Genomic DNA, 13,433 nt, shown 5'->3' with positions numbered 1-13,433 from the left:
ATCTGCAGTTTCTAAAAATAACCCCAAAAAATTTTGGTCTTATGTAAAATCTATTAACGCTACAAGTAATTCAGTACCTTCTCTTGCTGACAGTACGGGTAATGTAACGGATGATGATAAACAGAAGGCCGAAATTGAACACCTAGCTTTCAAAAACTCGGTCATGGTAGAGGACTGCAGCACCATTCCCCCTTTCAGTTATCGAACAAACGCAAGGATGGGTGACGCAGTGTTTAGTGTATCTGGGATTGTAAAACAGTTAAGATCCTTAGACGCCAGGAAGGCATCTGGCCCATACGGACTACCAGTAAGATTTTATGTTGACTATGGTACAAATATAGCATCATTCTTATCCCTCATCTATCAGAGATCATTGGAACAGAGGAAAGAAGGCCCAGGTCATAGCAACATATAAAAAGGGTAGACAATCAGGTGCACATAATTACCGGTCAATTTCACTGACATCGATTTGTTGTAGAATCATGGAACATATTTTGTGTTCAGACATAATGACCCTTCTAGACTCTGAGAAGCTCATCTACAGAAACCAGCACGGTTATAGCAAACAGCGGTCATGCGATACTCTTTGTGCATGTTATACGACAGGCTCCAGATTGCGGCTCTCAGATTGATGCCATATTCCTCGACTTTCGAAACGGTTCGACTCAGTTCCGCACTGTCGCTTGCTCCAAAAAGTGTGCGCTTACGGTCTATCCGATGGCATATGCGGCTGGATAGAAAGTTTTCTAACAGACAGAGAGCAGTATGTCGTCCTGAATGGGGAGACTTCAGCAGAAACAAGCGTAACATCAGGTGTGCCCCAGGGCAGCGTGATTGGCCATCATCATCATCATCATCATCATTTAAGACTGATTATGCCTTTCAGCGTTCAGTCTGGAGCATAGCCCCCCTTATACAGTTCCTCCATGATCCCCTATTCAATGCTAACATTGGTGCCTCTTCTGATGTTAAACCTATTACTTCAAAATCATTCTTAACCGAATCCAGGTACCTTCTCCTCGGTCTGCCCCGACTCCTCCTACCCTCTACTGCTGAATCCATGAGTCTCTTGGGTAACCTTGCTTCTCCCATGCGTGTAACATGACCCCACCATCTAAGCCTGTTCGCCCTGACTGCTACATCTATAGAGTTCATTCCCAGTTTTTCTTTGATTTCCTCATTGTGGACACCCTCCTGCCATTGTTCCCATCAACTAGTACCTGCAATCATCCTAGCTACTTTCATATCCGTAACCTCAACCTTGTTGGTAAGGTAACCTGAATCCACCCAGCTTTCGCTCCCATACAACAAAGTTGGTCGAAAGATAGAACGGTGCACAGATAACTTAGTCTTGGTACTTCCTTCTTGCAGAAGAGAGTAGATCGTAGCTGAGCGCTCACTACATTAGCTTTGCTACACCTCGCTTCCAGTTCTTTCACTATGTTGCCATCCTGTGAGAATATGCATCCTAAGTACTTGAAACCGCCCACCTGTTCTAACTTTGTTCCTCCTATTTGGCACTCAATCCGTTTATATTTCTTTCCCACTGACATTATTTTCGTTTTGGAGATGCTAATCTTCATACCATAGTCCTTAAATTTCTGATCTAGCTCTGAAATATTACTTTGCAAACTTTCAATCGAATCTGCCATCACAACTAAGTCATCCGCATATGCAAGACTGCTTATTTTATGTTCACATATCTTAATCTCACCCAGCCAGTCTATTGTTTTCAACATATGATCCATAAATAATATGAACAACAGTGGAGACAGGTTGCAGCCTTGTCTTACCCCTGAAACTACTCTGAACCATGAACTCAATTTACCGTCAACTCTAACTGCTGCCTGACTATCCATGTAAAGACCTTTAATTGCTTGCAAAAGTTTGCCTCCTATTCCATAATCTTGTAGAACAGACAATAACTTCCTCCTAGGAACCCGGTCATATGCCTTTTCTAGATCTATAAAGCATAGATACAATTCCCTGTTCCACTCATAACACTTCTCCATTATTTGCCGTAAGCTAAAGATCTGGTCCTTATAACCTCTAAGAGGCCTAAACCCACACTGATTTTCATCCAATTGGTCCTCAACTAATACTCGCACTTTCCTTTCAACAATACCTGAGAAGATTTTACCCACAACGCTGATTAAAGAGATACCTCTGTAGTTGTTACAATCTTTTCTGTTTCCATGTTTAAAGATTGGTGTGATTACTGCTTTTGTCCAGTCTGATGGAACCTCTCCCGACTCCCAGGCCATTTCAATTATCCTGTGTAGCCATTTAAGACCTGACATTCCACTGTATTTGATGAGTTCCGACTTAATTTCATCCACCCCAGCCGCTTTATTGCACTGCAATCTAATGACCATTTTTTCCACTTCCTCAAATGTGATCCTATTTCCATCATCATTCCTATCCCATTCTAACTCGAAATCTGAAACATTACTGATCGCATTTTCACCTACATTGAGCAACTCTTCAAAATATTCTCTCCATCTGCCCAAGGCATCCACAGGATTCACCAGCAGTTTTCCTGACCTGTCCAAAATACTTGTCATTCCCCTTTTACCTCCCTTTCGAAGACTGCTAATTACACTCCAGAATGGTTTTCCAGCAGCTTGACCCATAGTTTCCAACCTGTTTCCAAAGTCTTCCCACGATTTCTTCTTGGATGCTGCAATTATCTGTTTGGCTTTGTTTCTTTCTTCAACATAACTTTCTCTGTCTACCTGGGTTCTGGTATGTAGCCATTTTTGATACGCCTTCTTTTTCCTTTTACAGGCTGCCTTGACTGTATCATTCCACCAAGCTGTTTGCTTCATCCTACTTTTACACACTACTGTTCCAAGACATTCTTTAGCCACTTCTAGTACTGTGTCCCTGTACCTTGTCCATTACTTTTCTAATGACTGTAATTGACTACATTCAACTAACTGGTACCTTTCTGAGATCGCTGTTATGTACTTGTCCCTGATTTCCTTATCCTGAAGTTTCTCCACTCTTATCCTCCTACATATGGACCTGGCCTCCTGCACTTTCGGCCTCACAATCCCAATTTCACTGCAGATTAAATAATGATCAGTGTCATCAAAGAATCCCCTGAATACACGTGTGTCCCTCACAGCCTTCCTGAATTCCTGATCTGTTATTATATAGTCAATGACAGATCTGGTTCCCCTGCCTTCCCAAGTATACCGGTGAATGTTCTTATGTTTAAAAAAGGATTTTGTGATTACTAAGCCCATACTGGCACAGAAATCCAAGAGTTGTTTCCCGTTCCTGTTGGCCTCCATATCCTCTCCAAATTTACCCATAACCTTTTCATACCCTTCTGTTCGATTTCCAATCCTGGCGTTAAAATCACCCATGAGCAGAACACTGTCCTTGTCCTTTACTCTAACAACTACATCACTGAGTGCCTCATAAAAACTATCCATCTTATCTTGATCTGTCCCTTCACAATGCGAATGTACTGACACAATCCTAATTTTCTTGCTAGACACTGTCAAATCTATCCACATCAGTCGTTCGTTTACATACCTTATTGCAACTACGCTGGGTTCCATTTCTTTCCTGATGTAAAGCCCTACACCCCATTGTGCTATTCCTGCTTTGACTCCTGACAGGTAGACCTTGTATTCTCCCACTTCCTCTTCTTTCTCACCCCTTACCCGAATGTCACTAACAGCTAAAACGTCCAGCCCCATCTTACTTGCAGCCTCTGCCAGCTCTACCTTCTTCACAGAGTAGCCCCCATTGATATTAATATCTCCCCATCTCATTACCATTTGTTTGCCAAGTCGTATCTTAGGAGTCCCTGGTTTGTCAGTTAGAGGTGGGACTCCGTCACCTCCAAAGGTCCGAGGCATTTTGCTCTGATTGTTGCCAGCATCATATTTAAAGTACCAGGGAAGCAGGTTGCTAGCCTTACTTGCCCCGAGTCCCATTGGGTTTTACCCCTAACGACTGAGGGACTAACCGGTGGATTTGGTAGTCTTTGCCGTATGAGCACAAAGGTGACCACGACTCAGAATATGTCCGAGATGCCTAGCCTTATTCCAAAGTAACTGGTATCCCGACTGTCGGGACCACTTACTTGGCCACTCATACGTTGCCCGTGGTTCATGAACTAGGACATGACTACAGGAACCCACACCATGAACCACAGCGTAATTGGTCCGCTACTTTTTACGATTTACATAAACGATCTGGTTGATTTTATTGAAAGCGGTTTTAAACTATTTGCAGATGATTCTGTAGTCTACAGGAAAGTAGTATCATCCGATAATTGTGAACAAATCAATGAGGATTTGCAAAAAATAAATGCGTGGTGTAATGATTGGCAGTTATCTCTCAATATTAGTAAGTGTAACCTATTGCGTGTAACAAAGCTCAAATCCCCATTAATGTACGAGTACAAAATAAATGTCCAGTCTTTGGAAGCGGTAACATCCGTCAAGTATCTGGGTGTGACTATTCGAAATGACCTCAAATAGAACGATCAGATTACACAAGTACCGGGTAAGGTGCACTCTAGATTGCGTTTTATTGGTAGAATCCTGAAGCGATGCAGCGCTTCAACAAAGGAAATTGCTTACAATACTTTAGTTCGTCCAGTTTTAGAGTATTGTTCGTCTGTATGAGACCCTTACCAGTTGGGTCTGATTCAAGATATTGAGAAGATCCAAAGAAGAGCGGTATGATTCGTGACAGGTACATTTAGCCATCGCGAGAGCGTTACAAATCTCATAGAAAGTTTGAAGTGGGACACACTTGCAGACAGACGACGCGGTAAACGGAAGGGGCTGCTCACTAAATTCAAAAATCCGATCTTCGCCGAGGATGTAGAGCATATATTATTTCCACCAACTTTCAGATCGCTCGTACTGAGGTGTTCAGACAGTCGTTTTTCCCTCGCACGATCCGCGACTGAAACAGAGGGGGGAGACTTTGTCGGGGATAGTGCCCTCCGCCACACATCGCATGGTGGCTAGCGGAGTATATATGTAGATGTAGAAGGATCTTTTTCACTCTTCCTGCAGAGAGCTCATTCAAATTTGTCCCCGTACAGTAAAGGTGAATTATTTACAACAGCAGGAAACGTATGACAACCTTACATCTTGAATAAAAATGTGTGGAGAAACAAACGTTCGTTAATTTTGGCATGACCCTCTTATTTATTAATTCGTTTGTCCACAAGTAAGATGATTCAAACTGACGCATTTTCACAGCTGGCGGGGACTATAAGAGCTACGATCTCGTATTTTATAATAAGCACCTAGTGTTGGCGTAATTTCCATAGGCCATAACAGACGCATACAAAGCTAAAAAGAAACCATAAATAATGACAGTTATTTCGTCATTCTCTAATACCGCCTTTTTCATTGTTCACAGGGAGATTACATCTGGATTGAACCTGTTTCTACCAATGAGTTCGATGTCGCAATTGGGGCGCGCGTCATCTCTGCTGAAGGCCGACGTATACAAGTCAAGGACGACGATGGCAAGGTAAGGAAGCAGTCTTCAACGTTAACCAAATGTATTGTCCTTGTGTTGAAGAGCCGGTCACAGTGATTCACCATTGCGTCGAACTTACAGCTTTGTGCAGTACGATGTTGATGCCCCGGGATGTGCCCTGTTTTCCAGTCCCATCTTTAAAGCAAGCCTTGTGCCACAACACTGTTTCTTTAGGCACCCACATGTAGGTTTTCTTTGGTTTCTTGAATCAAGGCAAATGCCCAGTCCGAATTTGAGCTCCGTCTTAATGATCTTGATATCGACGGTGCGTTTAGTTGTAAGTTCCCATATTTTTAAAATTAGCAATATATACGTAATGTGTTTTTGTTCCAGACATGTCAGAAGCCTAGTTTTGAAAAAACTAATTGGTTTATCAAAACCATTCCAAGGCAGTTTTCTCTTTTGCTTATTTCCTTTTTTGCCCATCCAGTCAGTTTTCAACTGCCCTATATGCAACATCTCTTCAACCGGTCTGGGTCTTCAGTTTGAATTTATAGCATTTTTTTTAGTGAGTTAATTATTCATTGTTGTTGTGATCTTCAGTCCGAAGAAAGGTTTGATGCGGTTCTTCACACTAGTCTATCCTGCGCAAGCCTCTACATCTCTGAGTAACTTCTGCAACCTGAATCTTTTTCAACCAGCTCACTGTATTCGTCCCTAGGTCTCCCTGCACAATGTTTAACCCCCACACTTCCCTCCAGCTGTAAAAATGGCAGTTTCTTGGTGGTTCAGAATGTGTCCTGTGAACCGATCTCTTCTTTTAGTAAAGTTACGCTACAAATTTCTTTTCTTCCTAATTCAATTCATTATCTTCTCATAATCTACCCATGTAATCTTCAGCATTCTTCTACAGCACCAAGTTTCAAAAGCTTCTCTACTGCTTTTGCCTGAATTGCTCCTCATCCACTTTTCACTTGTACACAAGGCCACACTCCGAATAAATACCTTCAGAAAAGACTTCCTGTCACGTAAATTTACATCCGATGTTTACAAAATCCTCTTCTTTACCAGAAGTGCTTCAGTTCTTACAGTCTGACTGCATTTTATATCCTCTACTTTGTCACCATCGGCCGTTTTGCTGCCTAATTAGCACACCTCGTCTTCTTATTTTAGTGTCTCATTTCCTAATTTAATTCCCTCATCGTCGCCTTATTATTGCAACTACGTTCCATTACCCTTGTCTTACGTTTCTAATCCATCGTATGCTGTCACCGACAGAATTACAATGTCATCGCCAAACTTTAAGAGTTCCAACGCTTCCCTCTCATGTTCTTTGACTTTCATAATTGCAGTCTGGTATCTGTACAAGCTGTAAATATACATCTTGTCTTCTTTGTTTTTGGGCCTCTTTTTCCGCATTTACACATAAACAAGTTGTATAGGTTAATTTCCGTCTTCAGCAACAATAAAAAAAGTCTTATAAAGACCACACGTGTTTCGCTTTATTTTAAAGCATCTTAAGTGGTTGCTGTAACAAGATGGTTCTTTTGTTCTCTTACACTTTTGCTTGTTTTGGTTATTAACATTTCGCATGCTTTACTTATTACTATAAACAGTTCTTCTTCTTCTTCTTCTTTTTCTTTTTCTTCTTCTTCTCGTTTCTCACGTGCTTTTTTTTTCTTCTTCTTCTCGTTTCTCACGTGCGTTAACGTGTATACGTTGACTATTTGCAAATGCACACAGCACTTTCACTTTCACTGCATTTAACACTTTTGCGCTTCTGTGCACCCTCCTCTTGTCATTTTGCATGTTTTGTTATGCTATTGCGGGATGCGTTCGTGTTTTGATTGTTTTGTTAGTGGCGGAGCCGTTTGCTATCGCTTTGTGAGTGTTTCTGTTTTCCGTCTAAAAAGAGAGAGATAAAAAAATTAATAAAATAAACCAGACGGCTGCAACACTATGAAAACAAAATAAGAACGCATCCCGCAATACCGAAATGACGAGAGGACAATGCACAGAAGCGTAAATATGTTAAACGCAGTGAAAGTGCTGGTGCAAATGCAGATACTCAACATATGCACGTGGAACACGAAGAAGACTGGAATTAACAACGAAAGACCGTGAGTAACGAGAAGAATAAAAAATTGTTTATAGTAATAAGTAAAGCAAGCGAGCTGTTCATGATCAAAACAAGCAAAGTGTAAGAGAAAAAGATGCTTTAAAATAAAGCGAAACCCGTCTGGTCTTAATAACTTTCATTGCAGTTGCCAAAGACGCCAGTTAACCTATACAGCTTGTAAGGTGTAAATAACCTTTCGCTTCCTTTGTTTTGTCCCTGCCACGTACAGAATTCTAAAGGGTGCAGTAGCCCAGATGACATTGTCAAAAGCTTTCTCCAAATCTACAATTGCTATAAACGTAGGTCTGCCTTTTGTCGTGCGGTTAGCATTGCAAACCATGTTTATTTATTTCTCCGGAACCCAAACTAATCTTCCTTAAGTTAGGCTTCTACCACTTTTCCGTTCTTCCGTAAATAATTCTTGTCAGCATTTCACTGCCACGACTTGTTAACGAGTTAGTCCTGTAATATTCACATCTGTCTGCACCTGCCTTCTTCAGAATTGAATTATAACATTCGTCTTGAAGTCTGAGGGTGTTTCGCCCGTCTCATATATCTTGCATATCACGTGGAACAGGATTCTCATGGCTAGGTCTCTCAAGGGTCTCGATATTCTGAGTGAATGCCATCTACTCCATGTGCAGATCATACCTAACCTCCGTTCAATGCGACGGCCTTACGCAACCTTATTGGGAGGGCCTGTAGGCCTTCATGGTACTACCCTACGAGTCGATGTCGGAACCAACGACTTGCTGCATCAGCACCCTCCCTATCATCCACGCAATGGTTCCCACACAGAGCATCTTTCATTGTTTGATTGTGATCCGTCGATGACCTCGAGTGAGAGTGTCCGCACGTTACAGCATTGCAGGAGTCACAGCTGTGTGCGGTCGGCGGGCACGCGGTAGTTTGAACAGGTTTGCGTGACCTTGCGATGATGACGGACGCCTCGCCCAACGATTCAACGTGCTTTTGTTCATTGCCACGCCTTCGAAGACATTTTGCAAGCGCCTATGAATATTTGCGACGCTCTGTTTTTCTGCCAAAAGAAACTCAATGACAGCTCTTTGTTTGACAGCGTCATTTTAAAGCACCGCCAATTATCATAACTTCATGAAACTATAGGGGCTGAAGCGGGAGTATTCCATGCTGATCCACAACAAATTCTGCATTTTTTCAAGCGAAACTGGCCGAGAGAAATATACGTCCGCCTTCTAGTCTGGTTTTCTCACTGTCCCTTTGGAGTCTGATGGAATCTGACGTATATTTTCTCCAGTATACTAACAAAAATCGGCACAAATATTCAGTCGGCTCTTGATAATATCTTAAATTGGTACTAAGATCGGCCAGTTGGTCTGAGTGTTCAGATATGTAAAACTGTGAACTTCACAAAATCCAAACCCTTACCATCATAGAACCACTGGAAACAGTCAACTCCTGTGGAGATACGTACTGCAGTGGTAAGATAGTGTCAATCATTGGTAAAGCAGAGACAAATTTCGGATCAGTGGCAACAAAAGTAAAGCTCTGTGTTTTGGCCCTGATGGGTCAATCGGGACCGCCATGTCATCCTCTGCCAGTGGAGGAGAGTGTGGTCAGCACACCCCTCTCCCGGCCGTTGTCGACTTTCTTGATCTTGGAACCGGTACTTCTCCGTCACGTAGCTCCTCAGTTGGCATCGCGAGGCTGAGTTCACCCTCAACCAGACCTTCCACCAAGGAAAAATCCCTGACACTACTGGGAGTCGAAGCCGGATTCTCCGCATGGCAGCGAAACGTCGCTACCACTTAGCTTCAGAGGCGATCGAATCATTGGTAGGATGCTATTAAAATGCAGTCGCCAAAGAAGACTGCTTACGAAACATGCGTGCGACCCATCCTGTCATATTGCTCAAGTGTTTGGGACCAACACGAAAGAAGACTAAGATGGGATATTGAATGCATACAAGAAAAGGACAGCATGAATGGTCACGTGTTAGTTTGACGCAGGAGAGCGGCACGGAAAACTCCACAACGCACCCACCACAGATTTGGTGGTAAGACCGTAAAAAACTGAACACAGATCAAGCTTTGAAACAAGAATAAAGTGTACTGAACTGAGGAAAAAAAGCAAAATAGAAACACTGAATGGCCCTAGGACAAGACGTGCAATACAGAGCAGCCTGAAAGCAACGGCGTCGTGGTTAAGTGTCTACAGTGTTGGACTACCAAGCGGGCGACACGTGTTAAAACCTCCCTCCTGCTAATTATTACTTTTTTTCTGCTGTTCGCTATATTCAGATTTGTGTCGGTGTCGTGGTGTAAAGTCCGCTTGCAACAGTGAGGTGCGAGAAAGGGACGTTTAATGACAGTTGATTCTGCACAACTACTCTATTAGCAGCCGAAAGGAAGTGGCTTTGGAACGGAAACCGCAAACAAGGCGAAAAGTCAACCGAATCTTCCACCAGAAAACACGTCTGGTGTGTCAAACATGGGATTAGTGACAGTACGTGTGTCATGTGATAGGAATCTCTTACCGACGCCTGGTGAGTGAGTGAGATATGTCTCCTTGCCCGATTTACGTGTTTGAGTAATCTGGAAATATACTGCAGTTTCATGCGTATCACTCACGTAGGGACTGCGAACACGCGATTAGAATAATTAGCGTGCGCTTTTAAGCAGTCAGTTTTCGCACGTTCCATCTGCGAATCGAATGGGGAGGAACTCTGACATGTAAAACGGGAAGTCTCCCAGCCATGCAATGTTTAGATGTTGATGTAGATCAGTGGTTCCAAGCCTGGGGGTAATTACTCCCGGAGGGGTAAAATGAAATTTTCTGAGGGATAAAAACCAAAAGGGTTTGATTGTGTCTCAGTCACGAAACTAAATTATTTTTAAAAGATATTTAGGTCTACTATTACATAATTTTTAAGACTCCAATATTGATTAGGGTAAGGTGTGTACATCCGACCTAGTAATTTCTTGTGGCTATAAAACGCTTATCCGAGGTCGGATCTTAACGTTATATACGTTAAATTATAGGTAATATAAAGGAGCAACTGTTTGCAAAATATTTTTGTTATACTATCAATAGTTTTTGAGATATCCTTATTTTAAGAATCATCCATTTTTTCCATTTGCAAAAATGATGGAGTAAATCCGACAACCTATTTGTTTGGCTGATTTTGCACAGAAATAGTTCTAAATGAACGGTTTTTAGGGTAATAATTATAAACAATTATGTTTTTTACATAAATGAACAAAATGTATTCAAAAAATAACTATGTTTAGAGTACTACATATACTGAAAGTTAAATGAATGTAAATTTTAATTGAAAAAAGATGATTTCATTGCGCGGCAGTGCAACAGCAATGTCGATCTCGGAATGTTAAAATAACGAGCGACAGCCCGTAAAGACATTCCCATTTGTATTGGAGCAACTGCTCGGTTAATATCGTTTTGATTGCGTTTTGTCGTGTTTCGTTTGTAATTTCGTACCACTTTCCTAAAAATAAACAAAAATTCACTTTGTTTACATAAATAAATAATTCCATACACATAAACGATAAAAAATATGCGGTCGGATTTACCCCCCCCCCCCCCCCATTTAGCGGTCGGATGTAGCCCACCATGCCATGTTTCATTTAACACACATAGAAACAATTTACACGACATTTCCAACAAAAACGATACATACACTGAATAGGTCACTAAATGCACTACAAAAACCACTTATCGTTTGTTTTGCGATCATTTTATTTAATAAGGTAAATCTAGTGATGCAATCTGTACAAAAAATTAAATTGAAACAATCGAAAACACACTTGTCTTTTAGGTGCCTAAATGTCAAATGCAGCAAAGCTGTCAAGGTGACATTTTCGTTATTTCGAATGCTCTATATGGTAACACTAATGCGAAATCGCTCCGCTTTGCCGTTTCTCACAAATAGAGGGCGGTCGAGTTAACCCACCCGGTCGGATTTACCCCACCTTACCCTATATATGTTATCAATAATTTCTTTTTTCTCAATTACTCAATGAGTGACACTGTGCAGTGTAGGTTACAGCTTACGAAACGAATGTGTGAACATCTTCTTCCTCAAACACTACACACATACTGTGTGTTTTGTACTACACATCGATGAAGGTAAAATTGAGACTTACATGTAACAAAACCTAAGCATCTGATGAAAATTCTTTCCCAAGTTCCTGCAATAGACCAGAACTTGCTTCATTACTCACTTGGAAACGTATATATGAACCAACTGACAGCACTAAAAAACAATAACTACGTAAGGGCTACTGTAGTGCTGTACACATTATTATTATTATTATTATTATTATTAGTAGTAGTAGTAGTAGTAGTAGTAGTAGTGGCAGTGGTCAGATACGAAACTTCGGCAACTTGAAGTCTTCCAGTTTCTGCCAGTTCAGAAGTTGAGTGTCCAACAGTCACGTGATTTACCAAACGGAAGTATAAAAAAAAATGGTTCAAATGGCTCTGAGCACTATGGGACTTAACTGCTGAAGTCATCAGTCCCCTAGAACTTATAACTACTTAAAGGACATTACACACATCCATGCCCGAGGCAGGATTCGAACCTGCGACCGCAGCGGTCGCGCGGTTCCAGACTGTAGCGCCTAGAACCGCTCGGCCACTCCGGCTGGCACGGAAGTATAGTCCACAGGTTTTTAATTCGTTGATTTCAAAACAAGGTGCAGACGGCAGGTGAAGCAAATACCGCTAAGGACAGGATTAGTGCAGGGGAAGCATGTTTTTCAATAGGTGGCTATTGCCGCAGTGAATAGTTACCTTTCTTATCAGGCAAGAATTGTAGGTTGGGCTCGTGATGCACCGGGAATTGCTTCATCACTCAAACACAAACACTCATGCAATCCGAACATGACTCATGATAAACGTGGTATTCAACATTTGTACAGGTGAAAGTAGATTTTCATCTACAATAGCAATAAAAATAAAAACAAAGAACTGAATTGGTTGCGAGCATTATTTATGACGCGCACTGCTTGAGAACAACTCAAATATAAACAGGTTGTTAGACATAAGCTGTACTAGCAGTCTCTTTCACTCATTAATTTGTGGCTTCATTAAACACCCACAAGAACTAAATATCTTTCATCATTTCATAAATAAGTGTTCAAGAAAATTCTTTTTCTACCTACAATTTAGTTATGCGCTAGGCGCTACAGTTAGTGATAATTAAATCAAGACCCTGCGCTGTCGACAGGCATTGATATACATCAACGGGGAGCGCTGAAAATGTGTGGCCCGACCGGGACTCGAACCCGGGATCTCCTGCTCATCTGAGCCACCGAGGGCATAGAGGATAGTGCGACTGCAGGGATTTATCCGTTGCACGCTGCCCGTGAGACCCCCATTCCCAACTTAATGTCCACACACTACATTCGTAGTGCCCCTGCCCATTACACTCATTACTCGCGGCAGACAATCTTACCGACTCCCGTTAGAGTTCGGGCAATGCGTGTGCATCCAGCACAGGAGGAGGTTAATGGCCGGTTAGCCTTAACTATATGAAGATGGTATCTGTTCTTTCGGACATGTCTGCCGCGAGTAATGAGTGTAATGGGCAGGGGCACTGCGAATGTAGTGTGTGGACATTATGTTGGGAATGTGGGTCTCACTGGGAGCGTGCAAGGGATAAATCCCTGCAGTCGCACTAACCTCTGTGCCCTTTCAAGATTCCTTCAACTGCAGGCAAAAGTGCAAGCCATCTTGTTTTACTACATATATCCCAAAATTTTTTTGTACGGCATCTTTATATCTTTTCAAAAACCTTTTGAGAACTTCTACACGCACTGAGGATAAATGAAAGTACGAATATATCTTCGTA

The 13,433-nt window shown here is 41.9% G+C and overlaps 1 protein-coding gene across 1 annotated transcript in view; it reads left to right on the top strand.

Annotated features, from left to right (window-relative positions):
* The window catches only part of LOC126161648 (myosin-VIIa), a 509,736-nt gene that overhangs the window by 390,093 nt on the left and 106,210 nt on the right, over positions 1-13,433 (top strand). The window contains exon 4 of the mRNA XM_049917634.1: positions 5,401-5,514. Coding sequence (XP_049773591.1) covers positions 5,401-5,514 — 114 coding nt within the window. The remainder of the gene's footprint in view (positions 1-5,400; positions 5,515-13,433) is intronic.

Source organism: Schistocerca cancellata, chromosome 2, assembly GCF_023864275.1.
Source record: "Schistocerca cancellata isolate TAMUIC-IGC-003103 chromosome 2, iqSchCanc2.1, whole genome shotgun sequence".
Taxonomy (NCBI): Eukaryota; Metazoa; Arthropoda; class Insecta; order Orthoptera; family Acrididae; genus Schistocerca; species Schistocerca cancellata.
Note: the sequence above shows the minus strand (reverse complement) of the source record. Positions and strands in the feature narration are given on the sequence as shown.